Source organism: Podarcis vaucheri (assembly GCF_965113315.1).
Source record: "Podarcis vaucheri genome assembly, chromosome: 6".
Taxonomy (NCBI): Eukaryota; Metazoa; Chordata; class Lepidosauria; order Squamata; family Lacertidae; genus Podarcis; species Podarcis vaucheri.
Genome location: NC_138764.1, coordinates 103658435 through 103685389, shown reverse-complemented (window position 1 = coordinate 103685389; position 26955 = coordinate 103658435). Strand labels below are relative to the sequence as shown.

The 26955-nt window shown below is 48.7% G+C and overlaps 1 protein-coding gene and 1 long non-coding RNA gene across 4 annotated transcripts; one reads left to right on the top strand and one right to left on the bottom strand.

The window, feature by feature from the left end:
- The first annotated feature begins 476 nt into the window (after positions 1-476).
- Positions 477-25024, top strand: FKBP1A (FKBP prolyl isomerase 1A). Of its 3 annotated transcripts, XM_082226600.1 has the most exons (5): positions 477-636; positions 746-793; positions 22521-22633; positions 23269-23433; positions 23930-25024. In XM_082226600.1, exons 1-4 carry the CDS (start codon positions 600-602, stop codon positions 23395-23397), a joined length of 327 nt encoding a protein of 108 aa, XP_082082726.1. In that variant the 5' UTR covers positions 477-599; the 3' UTR covers positions 23398-23433; positions 23930-25024. The 3 variants fall into 3 exon arrangements, with proteins under 3 accessions (XP_082082726.1, XP_082082725.1, XP_082082724.1); XM_082226599.1 differs by lacking the exons at positions 477-636; positions 746-793 and adding an exon at positions 1444-1582 and having other exon boundaries at positions 23269-23403; XM_082226598.1 differs by lacking the exons at positions 477-636; positions 746-793 and adding an exon at positions 1444-1582.
- LOC309534457 lies at positions 23707-23923 on the bottom strand. Its single transcript, XR_014220745.1, has 2 exons — positions 23855-23923; positions 23707-23820 (listed from the first exon to the last, which is right to left on the bottom strand). It is a non-coding gene; the product is annotated as an uncharacterized lncRNA (long non-coding RNA).
- Positions 25025-26955: the final 1931 nt, after the last annotated feature.

The window sequence follows — 26955 nt, the reverse complement described above, 5'->3', positions numbered from 1 at the left end:
ATGTATTAGTATATGTGATATACTAATAATATATATTTTATTAGTATTATTATTTATTTATATATGTATTTTATATATATATATATATATATATAAAATAACGTAATAATATGTGTATTAGTATATGTGATATACTAATGTGATATATATGTGATATACGAATATATATGTCTGTGGGAGAGTCGAGGGAGGGGGAGAAGGAGGGAGCAGCCCGCTCTCTCTCTCTCCCGCCTCCTCCTCCTCCTCCCTGAGGGGCAGCAGCCAAGATGGCGGCGGCGTCTGCTCTCCCCTCTCCCTCAGCCGCGCTCTTCGCCCCTCCCACCGCCGCGGCCACGTGCGCCTCGCCTTTTCCGAGCGGGCGCGCGCGCGAGAAACGGCGGGGCGTGGCTCCGAGCGGCCGGCGAAGGCGAGGCAGGGCGGCGTCGGCGTGGGGGCGGGGCCTCCGTTCTAAACGGCAGTGCGCGGGCGCGGCTCCTCCCTCCCCCCCTCCTTCGCTCCAGGCGTTGGTGTTTCGTCCGCCGTTGCTTCTCCTCCCTCTCGCCTGCCGGACTCGCCGCTGCCGCTCCTTTGGGGACTAGCATCGCCGCGGGCCGGGCCACATGGGCGTGCGCGTGGAGACCATCTCCCCCGGGGACGGTGAGCCGAGAGAACCCCCCCCCCTCAACCGACGACCCCCCCTCAAGAGGTTAGGGGGCACGAGCCCCTCTTCTCCCCCCCCCATTAACTGCCTTTTCCTCTTCTCTAGGGAGGACCTTCCCTAAGCGAGGGCAGACCTGCGTGGTGCACTACACGGGTGAGTCTCGTCGTCTGAATGACCCTCTTTTAAACCCCCCCCACTCGCCCCACTTCCAGGAATGTGGGGGGTGAGGGGAGGCTTTTCGGTTGGGGTGGGGAGGGGTCGTCTGCAAACGGTCTCTCTCTGTGTCTGGTGGGGAGGGAGTGGGGGGGGTCACAGCTGCGTTTTGTGCTTGGAGCAGAAAAGGGAGGGGTGGAGGGGGCAACTGTGCGTGTGTGGGGGGGCGAGTGTGTCTCAGCTGGTAGGGGGTGAAATGTTATGGGGGAGGGGGAGAAGCAGGAGGAGAAATCTGTGCCCCCCCCTCTTCCTTCCAGCAGAGGGTTAGGATATGGCTGGGCACGGTGGCATAAGGTGCAGTGGTTAGAGGAAAACCTTAATTGTCAAACGGGGGGGGGGGATGATTGGCATGCTGAGGCTCCTCCTCCCTTACCTGGTTGCAAAAACAACCCCCTCCTCCATCGCATTTTAACCGCCTCTTGGGCATCGCAACCCACAAACCTGCTTTGGAAAAAGGGTGGTGGGCACTCAAATCTGTGCCCTTTTTTCCCTTGGCAACTGATGCTCCTTGGGTCTTGCTGTGTGCATCGAAGAGGGGGGGCTGTGTGTGGGTCTCTCCGCATGCCCCCCCTCCACGCCAGCGAGCTTTGTGGTCTACGGCACCCATGTTTAAACCCAGTGTGTGGTTTTCCCCTGAGCCACCACCTGCTCAGAGGTACTACTGGAGCAGCCACAGATTCCCAAGCAGCTGTGCTTGGGCTAGGCGGAAAGCATCTCGCCAAAAGGAAGGCACTACTTAGATAAGCTGTTTGCCCTTAATACTGCAATTTCGTCATAAATCTTGTTGTTTCTGGCAGGGGTCTTAGGCTGTGGTTGGCATCTTGTGGGGTTTATGTCGCCCTCGCCTGCAACCGCATGCTTCTCTGTCTGCAAGGCTAAAAAACATGGTTGAGGTTTCTATGTTTCTGGTCTGCTCTGTTTCCCAAGTGATTGTCATGCCAGCTCTTGTAACGGAGATCCAATCTGCCCGAATTTATTTATTTGTTACAGTAGCTTGCTTACTTGCTTTTGAACGGTTGGAATATTTAAGGAACTTCCATCAGAACTGAGTGAAAAAATGTGTTTCATGTTTGTGGGCAAGATTTTGGGAGCTAGGTTTTTTTAAAAAATCCTTCAGGAAAAAGCCTAAATTTATTGGGCAGTGGAAGCAAGCATTGAGGAAGGGGCCATAGCTAAGTGACAGAGCCTGTGCTTTGGGTGTGAAAAGTCCTTGGTCTCTCTAGGTACTGTTGGGGAGGACTCCTCCCTTCTGAAACCCTGGAGAGCTGCTGCCAGTCCGTGTAGATAACACAGAGCTAAATGGATCCGGTGGTCTGATTGAACATAAGGCAGATCCTTGTGTACTCTTGTTTCAGTGCATCTTGATATTTTTATATGCATACGAAGTTGCCTTAGGCAGACAGACCTTTAGTGCATTTTGCCTAGTGTCATTTATTTCAAGTCTTAGTGGCCTGGGTCCTTTTTCAGAAGCTATGCCTGACATCCTGATCACGAGGACAGGACTTGAGGTGCTGGTGCATGCTTTTGGTTAGTCTGGGTTGATTAGTGGTCTTTGCGAATGGGCTGTTAATGTGGAGTTCATTTTTCACACCTTTGTGGTTTTAGTGATATGTGGATAGGTCTGAGGTTCCATTTATTACTGCATATCCGTGTTTGTGTGTTTAAAAAATGTGCTACCTTTCAGGTAGTCTCTGTTACCAAGTGTTCATTAGCATGTCAGTCACTGTCTCTGCACTCAGGCTGATTCTTTGGTGCTACACAGGTCATCTAACATATTTTTGTACTGCAAAATCTAATATTGGCAATGTGAGGAAAGCACAGGTCTTCAGACGATTGTGCCAAAGTACTGTACTTAATCACTTGGGTGCAATACTGTGGTGATTTGCATATTATATTAGAAGTGCTTCCATTTTGGCTCATGTTAAACCCTTTTAGCAAAGAGCGTGTCTGCTCCCTAGGTTGATCAAAAGCACCCAAATCATTGAGAGATGCCATGAAATTGATCTAGTTGGAAAGTCAGCTGCTGTGCTATGTGCAGTGAGAAAGCATTTAGTTGAAACATGTTGCATGTGCCCCTTTTTTGAGAACATGCCCCCCCGATTTTGAGGGTGGCTCTGAATCTGGTGGAACGTGAACTCTGTGTTAACCTTCTTTGGTAGATATTTCGCTTTGCTGCTTGAAGCCCGATTGGTTGATCTGTGGAACTGACATCTAATTTGTCCACTAAGGTATTCTCCTTTCTGTACTGGGATTCGTTGCTAGGAAGTGATGGAGACGACAGCCTAGTTTTTTCAAAGAAGGCTTCAAAGGCACGCATGGAATCGCTGGCTGCCCTCTATCTCTTACGGCTTCTAGCAACTTTAAATTGTAAATATTCGCACAGCATCCTGAAATCCCTTGCCCTTCCCGCATGCAGTGAGTGACGATCCATACGTGAATTACTTATGGAAGGAAACCAGGGTCTGAGTATGGCAGATTTCTGAAGGGCTGTTGGATTCCACTGCTGGATTGCAGCTGGCCGAAAGCATCTCTATAGGCCCCATTGCCATTTTTACAGAGAGCCGTCTCACATCATTGCCTGACCCATGGAGAGACTGCGTGTGCCACATAGAAGAGACCACCTGGGACAAGAATACAGGCAGTGACCATTCTAGGTATGTCCAAAATGTGTGCAAATGCACACATTTGCATTGTGTCGCACCTGGAAGTGATCTGAAAATGTCACCAAAAGGGGTGGATCGGGGTGTTTGCAGGCTTTTTCAGTGGGTGTTTGGATTATACGCGATTTCACGTAAGCTTGCAGTGTCTCGGAAAGTGGCCCCCGTGCAAATCGACCCTGGCCTGTATCATAATGGCTCTAATGTTGGGAGTTGGTGCAGAGTTCCACGTTCCTGATGCCACGCAGTGAACGGTATGCATTGTGCACCTGCAGAGCTGGCCGCCCACTAGGAGTGAAGGTTTGAGTTCTTTCCTTGTAGGGCTTGAAGCTGTGGCAGGAGGGAGAACACCATGAAGTATGCAAGGCCAGAATGCTTTGCCGTGGTTGCGCTGTGACAACCCAGCTGCTTATATGGGTAGAGCTACTTCCAACAGCGGTTGGATGGATGGCCTGGTTCTTAGCAGCGTAGTGGCTTATTTTTCTTCTTGGCACCCCTTGCTTTGTACGCACTTGCAAGGGTTCTCATTGTGCCAGAAATATGAAGAAGGCGTAATGCTAGCTGAGTGGTAGCTGCTCTTCAAACATCCTTGGGTGGCGGGGGAAGTAAGGGAGACAAACGGGTGGAAGCTGTAAGATAGCAGTTAAGCTTGCAGTCTGGGGAGTGAAATCTTTTTTGGAAGCCTCCAGGGAAATTCTGGGAATGCTGTCGATGGAGAGTATCCTGTTTTTAGGGGAAGACGCCAGGTTGAATAACCAGTTCTTTCAGTTTCGTGATGTAGCTGTGGAAGCCAAAGTGATTTTCTGGCCTCCAGGCTGCAGGGATTTGGCACAGCACCCCTTGGGTGCTTATGAGGGAGGACTCTCCCTGTGTGGCAGCCTTACTCTGGTGTGAGTTAAAACAGCAAAGGGCCTGCCCTCTTGGAGAGGTTCTCTTTACCTCTGTCTTGTATAGCTCATGGAACAAACTAGCTCTTCACTGGACTGCCATCCTCCCCTTGCGATCTTCTTTCTCCCTCCTGTGTAGTATTTCCTGGGGACCCCGTTCTTGGATGCCAAAGGGAAGAAAAGGGAAGGCTTGGTGCCGGAGCAGACCTCCTCCCTCTCCGCCCCTCCCGGATTAGCAGCCACTCCATCTGTTTCTCTTTCCTTCCCTGCTGTCATTGGGTGGGGAAGGGAAATGAGGATGGTCTCTCCCTGGCTGCCTCTTGCGCTGACAGGAAGAACAAAGGGATGGCTGGCAGGGGACCTGGAGGCTGTTGGTTGGGACAGGAGATTCGCCCGCCCTCTGGTGCTGGCAGCGCAGCCTTCCTTTTCCGTGTCTGTGGAGCATTTGGGGAGGGCTGAGCCATAGGCAGCTCCTTTCCGTCATCTCCACTTCATTTGGGTGTGTGTGTGTGTGTGTGTGTGTTTGGACAACACCGTCTTACCTTTAGCAAGCCCCATGGAGCTACAATGCAGCCTCTCTCCTTTCTCAGGTGTTTCATGCTCTGGTTTAGCTTTTTTTTTTTTGGCAAGGGCGACGTCTGCTCGAAAGGTTGGCCTGGTCTGATTTAGCGAGCGGCATCCGATGTGAGCAGGATAGGGATCGTACATGCAAGATGCCAGATACAGACAGTGAGCAGTGACTACATTATTACATGAGCACTGTTCCACAGCATTTGATATTTTCATTTACATACATTCATTCAAAATAAGATGGGTTTATGAAGCAATTCTATATCCTGCCACCACGCTGACAAAGAATTCTATGAAACAGTAGTCAATATCTGGAATCACTGTTCAGTGCTGGACATAATATTTGCTGAATACACAAAGCTTCACAGCTTGTCTTTCATCGTATAAAGTCTGGCACCTCACTTCATTTAAAGATTTTCAGAGACTTTGAGACTAAAAGATTTCATTTTGTTCTTGTTAGAGTTTGAAGGAATTTGATAAAGATTGTCCATTGCATATGTACATAGTCATCGTGTTGCCTAGACATTGCTGACGTTCTCTTTGCAACACAACATTTTTGGGAACAAAGCATGGAGGAAGAGGAGAAATGGGCTTGTGGCATGAGGGTTGCATGTTCTGTATCATAGGAGTTAAAAAGTTAGGATGGTTCTCCCCCATAGCCTTCAGGCCATGTATTGGGTGCTGGGAATTCTAAACTGCGATCCTGACCACACCTCATGGGGGCAGTTTTGGATTATGCAGGCTATAAATGAATTATCTCTGGTGCCAGTGTGGGAGCAACAGGGAGCATGGGTGAGGTTCTGTGCCCACAGCCTGAGGATTGGGGGCAGATGTGCTCATTCTTGTTAGTGCCTGAACTTCTTAGGAGAGGCAAAGACTGTGTAGCATTTCAGATGCATTTACAAGAACTGTCAGCTTAGTAGGAGCAGTTTGGGTTTCCCCACTGCAAGTCGTTTCCAGATGTGGCAGGCAAGGTGCTCCTCTCCCAAGCATGAAATTCATTTAAAATCAGCTTTATGTGATTGAAAGCAGGCCCCATTTTGCAGAGTCAACTTCTCCAACTGGCCTGGTGGGGTAAGAAACATCTGTGCCCCCACCGCTACATTTTCATAACTGAACTGGAGGCAGGACACCTCTTAAAAACAGAGCTGAACCAAATATCTGGTTTCATTCCTCAGGTAGAAACTAGTAATTCTGAGACAAATGGTGTTGATATTCTTTTCTCATCAGTCGCCTCTGATCCTATTAATTCTCCTGCTCAGAGTATTGATCTCGGGTGATCTCAGCCATTCAGGGATCATGAATGGGATGATGCCACTGTATAGCCAATTGGAAATGACTGTAAGATGAGTGTGATTCATCTAATGAACTCTGTTAGCAGAAGCCCTGCAAAAGGGCATCCACTTTCAAAATGGGATTCCCACCCCCTTATATCCCTGTGCTCCTTGAAACTCTGGGGTCTTGGGGTACAACTAGAACAGTGCAAGGGGGATCTTTCTGCCTTGCAAGCGAAAATGCTTTTGCAGACGGAACACATGTAATAGTGTGACACTGAATTGCATGCACCTAATGTCATTTCAGACTATTGAGGGTCAGGGCCAAACAACGTATAGACATAGTTTAACAGGGGATGTCAAACAATTATAGTGTCAGCTTAAGGACTTATCAGACTGGTAACAGAAGTTAAAAGGCAATCTTCATTCTTGACCGCATGAGTTGGGAAAGGATTTTTCCTGGTCATGTTGGCAAGTATCCTTCACCTGGGATGTTGTGTGTTGGTATCTTACATTGTTCTTGTTGTTTAGTCATTTAGTCGTGTCTGCCTCTTCGTGACCCCCTGGACCAGAGCACGCCAGGCATTCCTATCTTCCACTGCCTCCTGCGGTTTGGTCAAACTCATGCTGGTCGCTTCGAGAACACTGTCCGACCATCTTGTCCTCTGTCGTCCTCTGTCATCCCCTTCTCCTTGTGCCCTCCATCTTTCCCAACATCAGGGTCTTTTCCAGGGAGTCTTCTCTTCTCATGAGGTGGCCAAAGTATTGGAGCCTCAGCTTCAGGATCTGTCCTTCCAGTGAGCACTCAGGGCTGATTTCCTTCAGAATGGAGAGGTTTGATCTTCTTGCATCCATGGAACTCTCAAGAGTCTCCTCCAGCACCAGAATTCAAAAGCATCAATTCTTTGGCCATCAGCCTTCTTTATGGTCCAGCTCTCACTTCTATAATCACTACTGGGAAAACCATAGCTTTAACGTACATAGCATGTTGCTGGGATGCGGCACCGAATTGTTTAGGCCATGTGTGCTGTTGACTATTACTATTTTGAGGAAAATAATGTATATATAGCTTCTTCTGGAGCGCTTGAAGCACACTTTTGGTTAGATCAGTGTTCCTGCAATGGGTGCTACCTTTATTTTGGGACATGGGTGGCGCTGTGGTCTAAACCACTGAGCCTAGGACTTGCCGATCGGAAGGTTGGCGAGCTCCCATTGCTCGGTCTCTGCTCCTGCCAACCTGGCAGTCCGAAAGCACGTCAAAGTGAAAGTAAATGGCATTTCCGTGCGCTGCTTTGGTTCGCCAGAAGCGGCTCAGTCATGCTGGCCACCTGACCTGGAAGCTGCACACCGGCTTCCTCGACCAATAAAGCAAGATGAGCGCCGCAACCCCAGAGTCGACCACGACTGGACCTAATGGTCAGGGGTACCTTTATCTGGATTTTATTTTACTTCCACACTTGGATCAAGCTAGTTTAAATGGGCGGTTCTACCCCGTTTCTCATGTATATCATCTAATGGCTGCCTCAACGTGGTCTCTGGGCCATTGCCAGAACATGTCCTGGATTGGGTCTGATCCAGCAGATCTTCTCTTATCCACAAGGAAGATGATCATAGTTTGTTAAACCAGTTTTCTTGGACATCCAAATTGGGCCACTGTGTCCTTATTTCTTCTTGCAAACAAAGATATCAGACTGTGATGAGGAGGGAGCACACGGGCCCATTAAGCCATCAGATCATTAGGTCTGAAGTGGAACAGGGTGTGTTCAAATCTTAAGAGTTAGATCTGGACCTAATGGCAGAGGCTTCAGTTGTCATGTCACACAGGAACACATCCTCTTGCGTGTGTCTATTCAGATGAAGGACTGGTTTCAGTTCACGGCTAGTGTTTTTAAAATTGCTGAGCCCCATGCTTTGAACAACCTTGGCAGCTGTGTAAAATTGGGTGGTGTCTGATCATTGGGTACATTTGGGTGTATACCGACTCCTAACTACCGTATTTTTCACTCTATAAGACGCACCAGACCACAAGACGCACCTAGTTTTTGGAGGAGGAAAACAAGAAAAAAAATATTCTGAATCTCAGAAGCCAGAACAGCAAGAGGGATTGCTGCGCAGTGAAAGCAGCAATCCCTCTTGCTGTTCTGGCTTCTGTGATAGCTGCACAGCCTACATTCGCTCCATAAGACGCACACACATTTCCCCTTACTTTTTAGGAGGGAAAAAGTGAGTCTTCTAGAGCAAAAAATACGGTAACTGGTCCTCCAGAAGCACTATTCTGTTGAAAAAAAAATACTGTGTAGGCCCACAGATTCCTAACCATATCACAATTGTCCTTAATTTATTTTTTTTACAGCTTTCCTACAATGCTGGAGAAAGCTCCTTGGGTGATATATTGCCCCAAATCAGTTTGAAATCCATATTGTGATATCAGTTTCATAATTTTTGACCTGGCAATATATCGCCGTGTGTGCATGCGGTATTCAAAAAACATGATGCTGCAAAAACCCTGAAGCCTGCCCAATGCCTCTACATGGCTCCATCCTTATTTCAGACACTGTGATATATTAGCTGATAAGATATCCCGATGTTGAGAGCCAGGTATCTCCCAGCCCTAAAACTCATAACAGAATCGCGTGAGACTGTGGGACTAAATAAAAATTATCCATTAGAAACTTAAAAAACCATGGAAGTTGATAAGTAATAGCCAAGGCCAACTAGTAGGCTTGAGGTTTGAACTGGAGTCTTCTGGGTTCACAGTGCAGTCTGGGTTTGACAACACTTCCCCTTCTCTGTGGTTTGTGTGTTGAGTTACTTTTGCTGAGGAATTAAGGATAACAGGGACAGAGGAGGGTGGTTGTCTTAGTGATCTGTCCAGTTCATGTTCTAGAAGTGAGATTGGAATGTTCCTTGTGGAACCATTCAAGGTTTCGTGGGCTTGGCTTTGGCAGTTGTTCAGCTCCCTTGTTGCTTGGATGATGCAGGAAGATGGAGATTCAGTCATGTTCGCGTGGTGCACGCGATGTTGTGGCTTTCAGGTTTTATTGGTGTAAGGCCCAGCTGCATATTTCTGCAGGGGGTTGAACTAGATCAGCCTTTCTCAACCTGTGGGTCCCCAGATGTTGTTGGACTACAACTCCCATCACCCCTAGCTAGCAATGCCAGAGTTCAGGGATGATGGGAGTTGTAGTCCAACAACATCTGGGGACCCACAGGTTGAGAACCGCTGAACTAGATGATCCTCAGGGGTATCTTCCAACTCTGCAATTCCATTTTCTTCCATGAGAAAGCATGGGGGGGGAGGCGTTTCTGGGGTGGGTTTTGAGTTACGAGATAAGTGACACCCTGGAAAGCAGTGGTCAAGAACATAAGGGCATAGATTTCAGGGGTCTAAGCAAAGCAGCTTGTTTCTGGGCTCTCCAAAAAGTGTGCTTGTAAATATGCCCACCTCCTTGGCAATGCGTGGACTTGGGTGCCGGGCATGGTTTGGGCAATGTCATGGCATTTGAGGGGAGTAAGCCATTCAGAGACGGCGCTGACAGGTGCCAAGAGACGCAGGCTCCTTTGGAGACCCTGTTTGCCCATGAGTACGCATGCAGAGCTTTGTGGCTTTTCTGTTCCTCACTGGTCATTGCTGAAACTGGGGAAGCCCCAGCTTGCCTGTTCTCCCTCCCGCGTTCCCCTTTCCCAGGATCCCCTCCTCCTAAGCGAGCAATGTGTGTGTTCTGCCCTCCATTGGCCCGTGTCTTCTGGGGGCAGCTGCTGCAACTGGTCTCCATCTTGCCTTTTTGTAGAACCTGACGGAGCTCGCCACAGTTTGCAAATAAGCTGTCATCAGGAGACTGTGCCCTTTCGTATCCCGACTTAAATCTGGACCTTTGCCCACCACCACCAAGCCTCTTGTTGCTAACAGGACCGGCTGCCAGGCTCCATAGGCTGCCAGAGAATTGCGTCTCCGTTCCAGTGCAGCAAGATGGCACTCTAGGAAATGTTGCACGTTCTGTTCATACCTTCCCAAAGTAAACGGCTCCGGGACAGGAATGCCCTTTGTTTTTCCAGCCGCTGGCTTTAACGGGGACGTTTGCCTGCTTGGGAAGGACTTTACCGTGTAAGGTGATGAGGAGCCTTTGTAGCTGAAAGGCCAACTGTGCAGCCGGCACTTGAAGCGGCAGCGAAAGCAGCCTCTGAGACGCTCCTTGCTCTCTCTGTGCTGCAAATCGAAGTGGGTGGGAACTCCTGGGCCGCCTCTTGCCAATTTGCACATTGCCTTCTGAGGCTCTGGAGGGCAGCCTGCCAACTGTGGCAAAGACCCAGCGAATGCGAGATGTCTGACCTTCTTGAAATGGAGCCATTCTTCATTCAATTCAAATTGCACGTATAGGACTGTTGCCCAGGCTACAGGCACTTAGAGGGCTGCAGTTTCTCACTTCCTGCAACAAATGCAGGCTTTTGTTGTTTTCTGATCGAGTAACCTTTTAAGAGAGGGGCAGTGTGTTGCTGCAGAGTTACACAGGGTGTCTGCTGTCTGCGGCAAATGCTGCAATTCCATGCAAGATTACCTGAGAGTAAATCTACTTGGGAGTGATTTTTACTGAAGATGGGAGAGATAAATAAATAGCACTGAATTCAATAGGACTCACATCTAAGCAAGCTTAGCATTAGGCTTTAAATTGCTTTATCTAATTCCACAGAAAGAAAATGGCATTCAGGGCAGTTGATCTACTTTCCTGCCCCTCTCTCTGTGCTGCCGCATAATGCCTGAGGTGCCTTAAGTTGGCTTTGTGAGAGCTGCTCCATTTGAACCAGTGTGACCCACAGAAAGGTGAATTGGCTAATAAACGATGGTTGCCACAAATGCATGTTCAGCAGCTCAATTACCATCTTTGTCCATACTGACTAGCTTTTAGCATCCTTGGAATTCTTTCAGCTTTTGAGAGAAGGATATGGATTTCCTGATCAGGAAATAATTGCAGGGGACTTGAGCTCTTGAGTCGGGAGTGGAATCTTAGCTGTGCAGAATTCGCATGTGGTTATTTGGAGTGCGTACTCAACATTTTTTGGACACGGGTGGCGCTGTGGGTTAAACCACAGAGCTTAGGGCTTGCCGATCAGAAGGTCGGCGGTTCAAATCCCCACGACGGGGTGAACTCCTGTTGCTCTGTCCCTTTTCCTGCCAACCCAGCAGTTCAAAAGCACATCAAAGTGCAAGTAGATAAATAGGTACCACTCCGGCGGGAAGGTAAACGGTGTTTCCGTGCGCTGCTCTGGTTCGCCAGAAGCGGCTTAGTCATGCTGGTCACATGACCCGGAAGCTGTACGCTGGCTCCCTCGGCCAGTAAAGCGAGATGAGCGCCGCAACCCCAGAGTCAGCCACGACTGGACCTAACGGTCAGGGGTCCCTTTACCTTTACTCAACATTTTAACTTCTTAAGATCAATTCAGTAGCCAGCCTAAAAAGGCTTTAAGGATTGTGCCATTGTGTTCATGTCCTGCTTGGCCACTGAAAACAAAGTGCTGGATCTTTGGTCTCCTGCAGCAGCCAAGCTCTTGTTAGGTTCATAATTATTATTATTTGCATTAGATGCTGCGTGTTGTGCCATTTTACTTCGGTCCATGCATGCTGCATTCCTTGAGATAAGCCTTAAACCCCCCCCCCCCCCGGCAAGGATAAAACAGCCAAATGATGTGAAGTGCAAAAAAATAAAATAGAAATAACAGCCAAATACAGTTCTTGAACTGTATTTGGCTGCTATTGAACAGGAATATTTTTACCGCCTTCTGTAAAAAGGTGCCTCAGACATCTCTTAAAATATACCATATTTTTCGCGCTATAAGATGCACCAGACCATAAGACGCACCTAGTTTTTGGAGGAGGAAAACAAGAAAAAATAATATTCTGAATCTCAGAAGCGATCCCTCTTGCTGTTCTGGCTTCTGGGATAGCTGCGCAGCCTGTATTCGCTCCATAAGACGCACACACATTTCTCCTTACTATTTAGGAGGGGAAAAGTGAGTCTTATAGAGCAAAAAATACGGTAATTCCACGGAGCTAGAAAGCACGGCGCCTTGTCCCAGGAGGAAGCTGAGCAGGGCTGCTGCTTCAAATGTGGAAGCTCTCGTACAGGCATTGGCCTCTTGCGAAAAACGGATGTTCGCTGCTTGGATCCCTCGATGTCTCAAGCTCCGGGTCCAAAGCTGCACTTTCCACCTTGTCAACTTTTCCTCTTTGCTCTCGGCCGTTCCCCTCCTTATCTGTGGTGACAAACATCATCCATCCATCCTCCTGCTCTGGAGAGGAGTCCTGGCTTTGTCTTTGGCTCTCCTCCTCCTCCTTTTCGTTCTCCATCTCCAAGTGGGGGCTGTCCCTTGTCAGTATTTGGCAGTCTCCCCCTGCTTGGAATGTTAGATTTGATTTTGCTGCAAGAATGTGTTTTGATTCACAAAAAAATCGTGTGGGTTTGGTATTCTTTGGCCATTTTGGAGGCTGGCTTAATTTGATAACGAGGCCAGTAAACATTTGTTACCCTAAGTGGGGACTATTACGCAATTCTGCATACATGGGAAGAAAACAAACCCCAAACTGTTGATTTCTTGTTGAGTGCTGCATTCTGAAGAGGATAAGTGTCTTTGGCTTTAAAGGGAAAGTTTTTAAATTCCTGTTCCTCCAAGGCAGCCCAGAAAGATAACCATAGTTAGTACTGTACTGAATGCCACTGAGAGGGCCAGGAGAATAAACGGGCTTTTGCTTCTTCACCTGTCTCCCTGCCTGTGTCATCTGCTTGTGCAACAGAGGTGGCTTCCAGGCCAAAATCTATCCTAGGAGGCATCTAGAATCATAGAACCATAGAATAGAATCATAGAATCATAGAGTTGGAAGAGACCACAAGGGCCATCGAGTCCAACCCCCTGCCAAGCAGGAAACACCATCAGAGCATTCCTGACATATGGTCAGTGGCGTAGCGTGGGGGGTGCCAGGGGTGCCGGCCGCACCGGGCGCAACATCTGGGGGGGGGGCGCGCTCACTGCCTCCGGAGTCGCCGAAGAGCCTCGGGCGCAGGCTGTAGCGGAGCCGCATGTCTCGCGGAACCGACGAGCTGTGCGCGCGTCCGGGCTGAAGGCGCCCGGCAGGCAGCGGCTCTCAGCGCTCGCCGCGGAGGACGCGCCAGGCAGCCCCTCCTCACAGCCCCGCCTCCGCCGGTGCTGCTGCAGCTGCTGGGCCGTTGCATTTTCCTCGCCTCTCTGCCCCCCTCCTCCTCCGGGCAAGCGGCATCGTTTGGGCGGCAGCGCCAGCGGCAACTCGGGGGTTAAGGGGGGGCGCAAATTACTTGCCTTGCCCCGGGTTAGGGGGCGCAAATTACTTGCGTTGCCCCGGGTGCTGACAACTCACGCTACGCCGCTGCATATGGTTGTCAAGCCTCTGCTTAAAGACCTCCAAAGTAGGAGACTCCACCACACTCCTTGGCAGCAAATTCCACTGTCGAACAGCTCTTACTGTCAGGAAGTTCTTCCTAATGTTTAGGTGGAATCTTCTTTCTTGTAGTTTGGATCCATTGCTCCGTGTCCGCTTCTCTGGAGCAGCAGAAAGCAACCTTTCTCCCTCCTCTATGTGACATCCTTTTCTATATTTGAACATGGCTATCATATCACCCCTTAACCTCCTCTTCTCCAGGCTAAACATGCCCAGCTCCCTTAGCCGTTCCTCATAAGGCATCGTTTCCAGGCCTTTGACCATTTTGGTTGCCCTCCTCTGGACACGTTCCAGTTTGTCAGTGTCCTTCTTGAATTGTGGTGCCCAGAACTGAACACAGTACTCCAGGTGAGGTCTGACCAGAGCAGAATACAGTGGCACTATTACTTCCCTTGATCTAGATGCTATACTCCTATTGATGCAGCCCAGAATTGCATTGGCTTTTTAGCATAACTAGTTTGAATCCAGAAACCCTAGAGCCATATTACGCAACCTGGTGGGTCAGTGGGTGTTCACAGAGGGGTCCAGATATTATTTTCTTTCCAGCAGAGGCTGTATCACTGCCTCTTTGAGTACCAAAGGCATGGACCTCTCTCTAGGGCAGCGGTTCTCAACCTGTGGGTCCCCAGATGTTGTTAGACTACAACTCCCATCATCCCTGAGCTCTGGCCTTGCTAGCTAGGGGTGATGGGAGTTGTAGTCCAACAACATCTGGGGACCCACAGGCTGAGAACCGCTGCTCCAGGGGGAGCGGTTTCCACCTTCCACACACAGCCTCCCTTGTCCTTGTGTCCTGCTCCAGTGTTTCTCAAACTCCAGCTGTTGCTGGACTACAACTCCCATCATCCCTGACCCACTGGTCCTGCTAGCTAGGGATGATGGGAGTTGTAGTCCAACAATAGCTGGGAAACACTGTCCTACTGTTGAGCAAGGCCAAGTACAAGTAATGAAAACAATGCAGCTACATTCCTCCCTTTGCTCTTTTGAATTGCCCTTGGGCCAGGACGCGTTCCCTTGCACTGCTGTGCTTTATAAGTCAGCATAAGAGCACACACTGTTTGAATCTGGCTTGGGCTGGGGAGAGTTCTGCCCAGCCCATGTGCAGAAGGGAATGCTGGCAGCGGAAGCAGATCCTGATCACGCCCAGTGTACAACTAATAGGAGACCTACACCTGTGTGTCTGCAGCTCCTGACATCAAAAACCAGGGCAGTTAATGAGACCCATATCTGATGTGCTTTAATACAGGGCATTGGCAACCCGAGAGCAGGTAGGCAGCGCAGGGGAGCGGTTGTGTCCATCCCTACCTTCCCCCTTCGCAGGAACCTGGCCTGCATTCCGCAAAGCAGAAGGCGCAAAGCATCGCATGGATTTTTAGGGATTATTCGAGCTCAGGCGCCTTCTGTGCTGTTTGCACGCGCATGCAAGTTTATCCCAAGAAGTCTGCATTCTGTGAAGACATGTGGTGTTGCCCCAGAGTTCTTGTCGGCTCCCTAGGAAGAAAAAGAGCTGCAACTGTGGTAGTCAGGCAGTCTGGGAAAATTGGGGCATGGCTCTACTGAAGTCCAGTTTCTGTGCAGTATATACTTAAGAAATCTGGGTGCATGCAGCCACACCACTTTGTCTCCTTCCTTTAGTCCTAAGGCAAGATGTGCGTTACCGGCCCTCCTTGCCCTCCTTCTCACCACTTTGCTATCGCTGCTGTGCGCTCACACTATTTCAGTTTCAACCGCTGTCCTCACTGCTTTCAATATCTTGCTGTTCAGGTCTGCCAGTCTCTCGGACTTCTACCGGCTAAACTCTTCCATCTTCCCCCAGCTGCTGCCCTGCACTTTCAGCTCGTTTGATCTCTCTAAGGAAGGGACTGCGGACTCTTTTAGGCCTGTTGGCACATTTGGATTTCTGAGGCACCCTCCCCATCACTACTTCTCTGCTTCAGAACAGCATGGAAGGAAGCAAGAGGGTGCATAGCTCACACTTCACTTTTCTAGAGGATCTGTGTTGTAGTATTAGTAGTAAGTAAATAAATAAAAAATTAAAATTAATTATTTATTCCCCAGCCACTCTGGGCAGCTTCCAACAAGAGATTAAAAGTACATTAAGACATCAGTCATTAAAAACTTCCCTAAACAGGGTTGCCTTCAGACCTAGTCAGTTCCTGTAGAATTAATCCGAACCCTCAGGTGCAAATACAGTCGTACCTTGGTTTTCGAACAGCTTAGTTCTCGAATGTTTTGGCTCCTGAACGACGCGAACCCGGAAATGACTGTTCTGGTTTGCGAACTATTTTTGGAAGCCGAATATCCGACGGGCTTCCGCAGCTTCTGATTGGCTGCAGGAGCTTCCTGCAGCCAATCAGAAGCCGCGCTTTGGTTTCTGAACATTTTGGAAGTCAAATGGGCTTCCGGAACGGGATTCCTTTGGACTTCTGAGGTACAACTCTATAGCCAAAAGTGTAAGTGGGAAAGAGTGCCTCTTTTTCAGCCTCCTCCTTGGGAGGTCTCAGAGGGGGAAGACCTCAACACATACATGCGTTGTGGCCTAGGCCATTGCAGACATTAGGCGCATGGAAGGTTTGCCAGTCAGAAGGAGTGGCTGGAACAGGAATGCCTCCCTGGAGAGCAGTGTGACGGTGAGTCTGGAAAGGTGGTGCCTTGGAGCAGGATGGTGGTAGCATACGGATGCTCAATTCCTTGCTCTCCGGTAAGATCGGAATCAAAGCCTCACATGTCATTTGCAATGTGCTCTTTCCTTCACCCTCGTGCAGCCTCTAGACGTGTGTTCAGAACGTTCGCTTAGGAGAAACTAGCGGTCTGGTTAACCATTTTGTCGACAAGGTCTGTTTCTCAAAACTCATCATCAAGTTACGGGTGACATGGATGCTCCCTGCAGAAGGACTGTCTGTCCCAGCCAAAGATCTCAGTATTCCTGGCTAAACTTGGCATGGAACCCCTTTGCGTGATGACAATGTGTAACATGTTTGCGTTCTCGTGCGTAAAATGTAAGTGCAGAACTTTTCTTGACCTCCTGTTATTGTCATCTTACTATAGAGAAGCAGCAGAAATGGTATACACCACAGGTGGGCAGGCTCTCCTTGCTGGCCCTTCCTCACCACCCTCCTTGAATATGTTTACCTGTCTAGAACGTGGCCTTGAAGTCTGGTCACCCAGAGTATGTGCAGAAACTGGCCTTCTGTACAAAGGCAACACCCACCAATGGCCATGTAACTGTTGGCAGGTTGCCTGGAAGAGAGTGCACCCATTGGGTTGGGGGGAAAGGATTCCTTGCTCCTGCCATGCGCGTATAATTAGGAGTAAATCCCATTGGCCTTGGAGGGGCTTACTTCTGACCAGACGAGGACGGATTGCACCGTGAACGTACCCAAACAAAACCGCTGATGCCTATCTTCAATGCTTGACTTGGGTCGAATTGCCTGGCGGGTTTAAATTTCCCAGGTTCCAAGAGTCCTTTTGTTCAGGGCTTTCCCAAAGGTCCTTGTACTTGGATCCCAAAGGCTAATCTAGGCGTGCTCAGTGGAATTTTTCACACTCCCCGCAGCAGATTATCAAGCCAGCTCACCAACTTTGAAAAAGAGTTTCCCTGCCATGGAGCTGAGGCCTGCTCTTTTATAATACAAGGCCAAAGTTCTGTGGATGCTGAGAACTTTTAAATGTGTTGTGGAAGCGGGGGTTATTGGATTGTCTTTGTTTTTATTTTTATGATGTATCTTGTCTTTTATACATTGCAATTTTACGTTGTGAACCGCCTTGAGATCTACGGGTATGGGGCAGGGACGCGGGTGGTGCTGTGGTCTAAACCACCGAGCTTCTTGGGCTTGCCGATCAGAAGGTTGGCGGTTCGAATCCCCACGACGGGGTGAGATCCCGTTGCTCTGTCCCAGCTCCTGCCAATCTAGCAGTTTGAAAGCATGCCAGCGCAAGTAGATAAATAGGTACCGCTGCAGCGGGAAGGTAAACAGCGTTTCCATGCATTGCTCTGGTTTCTGTCACAGTGTTCCGTTGCACCAGAAGCGGTTTAGTCATGCTGGCCGCATGACCTGGAAAGCTGTCTGTGCACAAACGCCGGCTCCCTCGGCCTGAAAGCGAGATGAGCGCCGCAACCCCATAGTCGTCTTTGACTGGACTTAACTGTCCAGGGGTCCTTTACTTTCATAGGGCAGTATACAAGTTTTATCATCATCATCATCATCCAGCTGCTGTTCTTTGGATCCTGGACACAGTTTCTAGACCACCCTTTCCCTGAAACATCTCTTGGATACTTACTGCTGCCTCAACACAGGAGTGAGCTTAGTTAGCCTTCTCATTTCCTTGACCAGTTAAGCTCGGGCAAGTCGTGGTTGACATAGCCAGGGAAGTGAGGATTTCAGAATGTGTAGCATTCCTTTAGCTCCTGGGATCTATGCTGTCGTGCCTTTCAATTGACCTATTTTAAAAATAACTGTGCGTGATTAATTCATCTGCTTTTGTTTAAGCTGTGTGCGCATCTTAGGCAAACGGTGCCTCGAAAGGTGACTTAGAGGCACGTTCTAAATAAAAGTGGAAGAATTGTCCTGAACGTGGGTCCTCACTCCTTCACCAAGCTCAAAACCTGTGAGCGCTTCAGGTTCAGAATCGGCCAGTGGGGGAAGAGGCAGACTAGACAGAGGTACCGACCTCCTTGCTCTGGACACGAATGTCCCTGTATCTCGCTCGGCTGTCTCCCAAGATGAGTCTTGCCCTTTTAAAATGGAAGCCGATCCTGTCAAGCTGGCCATTACAATCCAAGCTCACCACGGCTCTTAATTTGTAGAGAGCCCCATGGCAGCAGGGGTCTTGCACTGGATGTATACAGGACCTTCAAGCGCTAAAGAGCTCCTTACTGTTTTCTTCCCTGGACCAGAATGTAGGTCCTTGGAACCTCCTTCCCTGCTGGTCTCAAGTTCTTTGCCAGCTCTGTGCTTAGTTGCATATCTCACTTAATCACAAACTAATCCTCTTTAATGGTTGTGGCAGACCTGTTGCGGATGCCTGCGAGCTGCAAGGGCTCTCCAAAGGCTTTTCTCAGGTTGCTTTCTGCCTTTCCTGGTGTGCTGGAAATATCAATCGGTGGGTCCTTTCTTGCAGCCACATGTGACCCATTTTGCACAGTTGTGAGCAGAGAGCAGCACAATTAGTTTATGTCTGGAAGCCTCCCCTAATGACACTTAATGTTCGTAGACCATTTTAGAGTAGTCAAAGCACTTCACAAAATTTATCACATACCATACTTTTCTGTGTACAGTCATACCTCGGGTTAAAGACGCTTCAGGTTGAGCGTTTTCAGGTTGCGTTCCACGGTGACCTGGAAGTAACGGAACGGGTTACTTACGGGTTTCGCTGCTCGCACATGTACAGATGCTCAAAATGACGTCACGTGCATGCGTAGAAGCGGAGAATTGCGACGATGCGCAGATGCGGGTTGTGTTCTGCTCAGGATGTGAACGGGGCTCCAGAACGGATCCCATTCGCATCCAGAGGTACCACTGTATAAGACTAGGTTTTTGGGTGTGTTTTTTTATATATAAAAGTATGCTAAAAAGTTGGGGTTGTCTTATACATGGATAGTACACAGGGTGGACATTTGATTGGTTGCTGCCACTGGTTTCAGTGGTTATTGGGCAGTCCTCCACAAAGAAAGCTCAACAACTTGATACAGAAAGGGGGGGCATGTCTTCTTCACCTCCTTCTTCGCTACAATATATCCATTTATTTCCAATTGTCAATGTCAAAAGGGACTAAAATCTATAAAATTCATAGAAAATCAACGTGCCAATTTGCTCAATTTCTCTAGGACTCCATGACACCTCCCCTGTCCTCCATAATCCCTCAAGCAAGGTGTCAAGACCCTAATCCTGTCAAATCACTCTGCCAAGCCTTTCCTCCGGGCAATGCCAGGTGGCAGACTATGCATACATGGACCATTGTCTTCTCATCAGGTACTCAGGATGTGCTTATCCGCGCATATCTCCAGCTCTGCATATTCCCCCCTCCCTCCTCCATATGTTAATCCTGTGTGACCCAACCTCTTCTTAATGTATTCATGATGTAACTGGGATGTATTTTGCACTGTATTCTGGGACATGGAGGGAAGTTTCAAAAGTTCATGTCACCCCTTTTCCCGCTGTTCAATCTCGTCTTGAACCTGTTGCGCAATAAACTTGGATCTTCTGCAGTTTGCTCCTGTCTCCGGCTGAGCTCATTTTCTTCTGCAGGGACCCGCGGACTTAGTCTGACGAGCTGGGTGGCAGAGTAGCCCCGCACCCAGATTTTAACATAACAAACTTTATGCCATCACCCCCATTTTCTAAAATGTTAGTCCCAAAAAATAGGGGGCATCTTGTACATGGTGGCATCTAATACACTGAAAAATACGGTATTTAGAAGCAATGTTTTGAGTCTACATTATCTGCTTCCTTTAGTCCAGTTGCTAAAGAGCAAGCGGGGAGGACCTTTGGCCTTTGAGTGCTGGTTCATGACTGTTGAAAATAGGATACTGGACTCTCTATTAGTCCCCAGGTCTGTCCTAGCAGGGCTGCTTGTGTAGGCTTTGAAGGTCCTGTGTGAGTGTCTGGAGGCGGTTGGAGGATGGATGGTGGCTAACAGATTGAGGTGGCTAACAGATTGAGGGCTCATGGGAGTGAGTCCCTGGATAGGGACATCTCAGAATAGTAAGTGTGTCGCCTGTTTGTATGGAGTTTTATAGAGAGCTTATTTCTGAACAGCGTATGACCTAATTATCCATTGGCCTTAGTTAGACTCCTGGATTTATTTTTTGTTAGAGCCTTACTGTTGCTTCTCATTCTTATTTTCAAAAGAAATCAAAACCCATTTTTTCAGTCGTTGAATGCTGGCGTTGAGTGGTAGCTCTTTTAAGAGTACACTAAAGGCATGTTATCAGTTCTCTCCCCTGCTTCCCAGAGGCGATGTGGGGCAGGCGAGACACAAGTTAACGTTGTGGCCCTCTCGTTTGGTGAACACCACAACTTCCTGTGCATCTAAGATGCCGTCGCTCTGTGGTTTCATCAGCCAAACTTGGTGTCGTGTAGCAAACTTGGTCACGTTAGGTCTGGATGTTTCTGTGACCTCTGTAATTAAACGGGAACTTGGGGCACAAGGCTGATTTTGGATAACCCTGGGCTGGCCGAGAAAAAGTTAGTATTCTGCTCATGCCCCACTACTGGAAAATTTCACAGTGCTTTAGAAGCAGCGCCTTTCCTTTAAAAAAGAAATTAAAGAAAATTATTGGTTTTTTAACATATCATTTTCAACAATTATTAAACATACTTTTATATCTTATACATTTTTTTTTTGCTTCCAGCAGTCACATCTGAAAATTTTCCAACGTTTTCCACTTAATTTACATTTCTTACTTCCACTATTACATTTCTATTACATCTCTTCTTTTCTTTGAAAATATTTCATATATTCCTCCTTACAAAACTTCTTGTAGTCCTACTAGCGTAATTTGTTGATTACAGTTGCTCTTCAAATAATTTGTATCTTTCTTCCAATCTTCTGTGAATCTCTGGTCTCCCAGGTTTTGAATCCTTCCTGTCATTTTATCCAATTCTGCGTAGTCTGTTAATTTTGTCTGCCATCCTCCTTTCGTCGGTATTTCTTCTTGCTTCCATTTCTGGGGCAACAATACACTTGCCGCTGTCGTTGCGTATAAAAACAGTTTAATATCCTGTCTATTAATGTCCTCACTTATAATACAAAGTAAAAATGCTGTAGAAGCAGCGCCTTTCCTTGAAGGACACGTTGCAGTTGGGGTCTTGGGCACTCATTCAGTAGACGCAAAAGCTGTCAGCCAGGTGGTGGGTCTCTTGCCCCTCTAGGTGGGGCAAAGGGGGGGTCTGTTCTGGTTTCTGCATGACGTGGCATCATTCAATGGGTTGGCTACAGTGCTGGCAACCAAAACCCTGTCTTGTAATTCCCTTTTCCTTCCACGTTTCTGCTTTAACAGCAGTGAATTTGGGGAGGCATTGTGTAGACAGGGCTGTGGTTTGAGGAATCCTGACTAATTGGGGGGTGGGTACTGGCTGGCTTTATCAGGGTGGGGTCTTTCTCTTGGTTTACTCACCAGAGCTCAGGAAAATGGGAAGGATCAGAGCATATTTTCATCTGGCAGCAGAAAGGGTTCAGAAAGGACATATCCCCTGCCCCAAGCAGCTTACAATCCAAATTTCCTTTGCAAGGTGGAAGTGAAGGAAGGAAGAAATAGCAGAAATATGAGCAAACACAGTTAAGACGAATTTAACTTCCATTCAGTTGGGGAAGAGGACTGAGGGTCAATACTGTGGGATTCACTGAAGAATCACTGAGAAGGGATCTGACGACAAAAGGTTCCATCTCTGTGGAGAGCGTCTCTCTGGTGCCTGTTACCGATTTTGTATTATAGTTGTACCTTGGTTTTCGAATTTAATCCATTCGAAAAACCAAGACGCAGTTTCTGACTGGCTGCAGGAGCTGCATGTTCGGCTTCTGAAAATCATTCAAAAACCGGAACAATCACATCTGGTTTCTGATCGTCCGGAAGCTGAAATGTTCGAGTTCAACGGCGTTCTGAGGTTCCACTGTAGTTGGCTGTTATCGACTGAAATCTGTCTCACTGAATTAATCTGCCATCTGAATTCCTCTCCCCACCCCAGTTGAGAGCCCTGTGTTTTTTGACATGTGTCCGATTTGTTTCCTTTGCTGGCCACGATCCTCCTGGGAAATGTTTCTCTTGGGTGTATTTTGCCCCCAGGATGACGTTCGCTTCCTTTTCCATCACAGGTATGCTGGAGGATGGAAAGAAGTTCGACTCGTCCCGTGACAGGAACAAGCCATTCAAGTTTGTGATGGGCAAACAGGAGGTCATCCGTGGCTGGGAAGAAGGGGTTGCGCAGGTGTGCAGGTTTGAACAGTGCCAGGTAGCCGGAGTTGGGCGGAGAGGAGAATTGGGGGCTCTTCCTGCCTTCTGTGCACGAAGCGGGGAGGTTTGGTGGCTGAAAGGGATGGGGTGATATTTTGGGCCGGCTGGGATTTCCCCCTGCAATTGGGATCTGGCTCATAATGACCTCGGTGGGGTTTACCTGGAGAGAGCAACCTCTGTCTTATCCCTGCCTTTTGCATGTGAGTCACAGCGGTGAGAGATTTACATATCATGCCAGCCATCTCAAGATAAGACTGAGGTGGATGCAGACTAGAAATGGAGGCATCTCTCAGCGTCCTTTCGGGAATAGTTTGCAGCTAAGCCTGTCTGTCTTGTCCTCGTTGCTGGAATGGAGGGAATATGAAGGATGGGGCCAGCCAGTGTCTCGCGCCCCCCCCCCCCCGCCCCCCAGACACAGCAGGGAAACCTGAGGCCTTTTGCTGCCAGGCTTTTCTTTGTCTCCCTCTGTTGTACACCTTGCCTTTTCCGGCCTGTGTGTTTCAGAAACGGGGATTCAGACACCTTCTGGGGAGGGAAACAAAGGCGGAGGGGGTGGGTGGTGGGAATGGGCTTCATTTGCTCTAACGGCCTGCTGTGTTCCTTTTGCAGATGAGCGTTGGGCAGCGAGCCAAGTTGATAATCTCGCCAGACTATGCCTACGGTCCCACCGGCCACCCGGGTATCATCCCACCCAATGCCACCCTAATTTTTGACGTGGAGCTTCTAAAAATGGAATGACAAGAGGCATGCGTTCTTCCATTTCCCTGCTCCGGGGTAGGTGATGGTATCGGAAGACTCCTCGGTTTGTGGGAAAGAGAGAGAGACAGAGAGAGACAGAGAAGAGGCACTTCCAGTGGCTCAGGGAGAGGCAGGTGTTGGGAGGCCTCCATCTGCGCAGAAATCTCTAGAACGGGGCATCCCGGGCCCATTCATCAGCCTGGCACAAAGCGTGACTGTCTTGCCATAAGTGGCAATAGCAGGAGATTGAGAGCTTCCTGCCAGAGCTGAACTTGGCACCTGAGCAGGGTTGCCTGGGCAACTAATGGGTACAACGCCTTGAGTCAACAGGGCTGAGGTGTCGGATCTTCTCCACCTCTTTTTTATTTTGGCATTTGCGCCTGTTTTCTCCGCCCACCCCTTTCTCTCTCTCTCTCTCTCTCTCTCTCTCTCTCTCTCTCTCTCATATTCTCTGCACAGCGCAGCTGCACCCCTCCTCTCCAGGGCAAACTCTAAAGCAAGTTCCCTTTTTTTTTTTTTTTTGCCTTGACAGGTTTGGCACATGGAGAAATCCAGAAATCTCTGCTTCAAGACGAATGCACATGAATTTGTATGGAGCTTTCCCAGCTGTCCACTACATCCACCCTAATTTGAATGTTTTTGGGTCACTCGGCTCTGCTTCTGATTCTCCTTCCTTGTTTCCTTTCAATATTTGACATTTTTAAGCTACATGCTGTAAAACCTCAGCTTATCTGTTCACTTGTTTTGGGGTTTAATGGTTTTTTGTTTTTGTTTTGGTCAGGTTCTTTAATCTTATTATATATTTTTTTGGTGTAGACTTGAGTTGTGTATGATCGAGCATTGCTAGTAAATATACTGGTTGGTTCACATTATATAGGAAAAGTTGCTTGAAATGAGGCAAGCCTTTGTTTCGTTTCCGTTTTGGGGAAGTACCTTATTGTATTAAAAAACCGACTTTTCTGCTGCAAAGCCATACAAAGCAGTTTGAGAGGCTGTCGAGGGCTGAATCACCGGGAAGCCTCAGTCATAGGAGTTGATACGGTTCTCTGCCTGAAACCGGGGGCCACAAGGGACTCTTCCCCCCCTGCCCCCCCACTACCATCTTGGGGAAGGGGCATCTTCCATGGTGACGTAGCGTCAACCTTGTTGCTCTGGGGGCAGCTCTCTCCCCCAGCCCATTGACCTCTTCCGCCGCACCCCCGCCAGTATTGTGGTGCGTGGTGTTTTCTACTGGATTTTCAGGATATTTTTACCTTTTAGCAGTCTGAATCCCCGCAGCTAGCTAAATTCAAGGACTTCGAAAGGTGCTGCTTTCCCCACAGGGGGTGATGGGGGTGGTGTGAACCCGTGCCCGCTCCCCAGCCCCCCCCCCCAAGTGCGGACACACCGTAGAGAGTTCTTAACGGAGATCTGATGCTGGTCATCGCAGCTTGCCACAGCCGCCTGGGCAATGCTCCGGCCCCCGTCCTGGTGTCCTGCTGACCCCCTCCCCATCCCCTCACGTAGTGAGTTTTGGTAAGAGAATTGCCGCTGCCTCTTCTTCCTCTGCCGCCTCCTCCACCATCACCACGTAAACACATAGAGTTTTATTATTGCAATAAAAACGCTTTACGCTGGCTTTTCTCAACTCTGGGCATGTTGTTTGTCTTGGTTATTGCCTCCCACTTGCTGCTCTGGGAAATGGGTTGGCCTCCGGCGTCTTTATTGTTTGTGTTCTTGTCCTGTTCTTTCCTTCGCATTGTGGCACCCGAGGCATCCAGCCACATGCCAGCCTAGCTCCTGCAAAGGGTCAAAGTGGTTCTGCAGTTTGTGCCCGCGGTTTAGGCACGAGGTGTGTGGATAACCCCTGCGCCAAGGTAGAATCCCAGAGTCCCAGCTCAGATCAGCTGCCAAGAACCTGGCATATTTTCTTCTTAAAACAGGGGGAGGGCACACTGTGCCCTCGAGAAGTTAGGGCTACGACTCACACCTTCCCTGACTGCTGCCCGTGCTGGCTGGGCCTGGTGGGATCTGTAGTCTTAAGACACCTGGAGGCAGCATTTGAAATTAGGCAGACACAAGGCGCATTTTGCACCTCGCTTTCAACCACTTGCAACCAAGTGAAGGTGCCCAGGTGCCCGACACCTGTACCACCTGGATGCCTGGGGGCAGGGGGAAATCCTTGGCTCTTGACCGTTTTCAAACACAATAATAGCACATCCTGTAGAATTACATCAGTTATATTTTATCTGCACAATCTGAATGAATTTCAGGGACCAAAATGCTTTCTCTGTTTCACCTTGAGCAGGATCAATGAACAACGTTCTAGTTAGTTGCTGTAGCAGGCTTCCTCAACCTCGGCCCTCCAGATGTTTTTGGCCTACAACTCCCATGATCCCTAGCTAGCAGGACCAGTGGTCAGGGATGCTGGGAATTGTAGTCTCAAAACAACTGGAGGGTTGAGGAAGCCTGTGCTGTAGCTTGTCTTCCCTTGCCCCCACCCCACTGCCCTGTTCACAGTTGTGAAGACTTCCTGCGTTATGAATGGTCCATTATGCCATTAAGAAAAGGAGGTAAAAATAGGTTAATACCTATGTGGTTTGTCCCTGGATATAATAATACTACAGTTACGTTTGCTTCATGTTACATTTTTTCAGGTTGTGTCCCACGGCGACCCAGAAGTACCGGAAAGTGTTACTTCTGGGTTTTGCTGTCCGCACATGCGCGCAAAATGTCACGCACATGCGCAGAAGCAGCAAATTCCGACCAGCATGTGCGCAGACGCGGGTTGCATTCCTTTCATGTTGCGATCAGGCCTCTGGAACGGATTCCGTTTTCAACCAGAGGTACCACTGTAATAATAATAATAATAATAATAATAATAATAATAATAATAATAAATAAATAAATATTTAGACCCCGGCCGTTTGGCTGGGTTTCCCCGGCCACTCTGGGTGGCTCCCAACAAAATATTAAAAATACAATAAAACATCAGACATCAAAAACTTCTCTAAACAGTGCTGCCTTCAGATGTCTCTTAAAAGTCTGGTAGCTGCTGTTTATTTCCTTGATTTCTGGTGGGAGGGCATTCTACAGGGCGGGCGCCACCACCGAGAAGGCCCTCTGCCTGGTCTCCTGTAACTTTGCTTCTCTCAGTGAGAGAACTGCCAGAAGGCCCTCGGAGCTGGACCTCAGTGTCTGGGTAGAACGATGGGGGTGGAGACGCTCCTTCAGGTATACTGGGCGAAGGCCGTTTAGGGCTTTCAAGGTCAGCACCAACACTTTGAATTGTGTTGGGAAACGTACTGGCATTCTTTTAAGTAGCCCTGTGTTGGTGGCACTTCTTGGTGTGCCCCTTGTTTTTAGAATGTCTCATCCATCTTCCTCCTGGGACATTTTAAGGTTTCCAGTCACATGAAACTGAGGCTGGGAACTTCGGAAGGCGAGAAGGACACAGACGAAATAGCCAGGTCTCCATTTTGAACCGCAAGATCCGGTTTCCTTCCTTTGCTCTCAACAAGTCAGCGCTCCGCTTCGAGCCCCCTCCCTCTCCTGCCTTAGGAGTGTCACTGACAGATC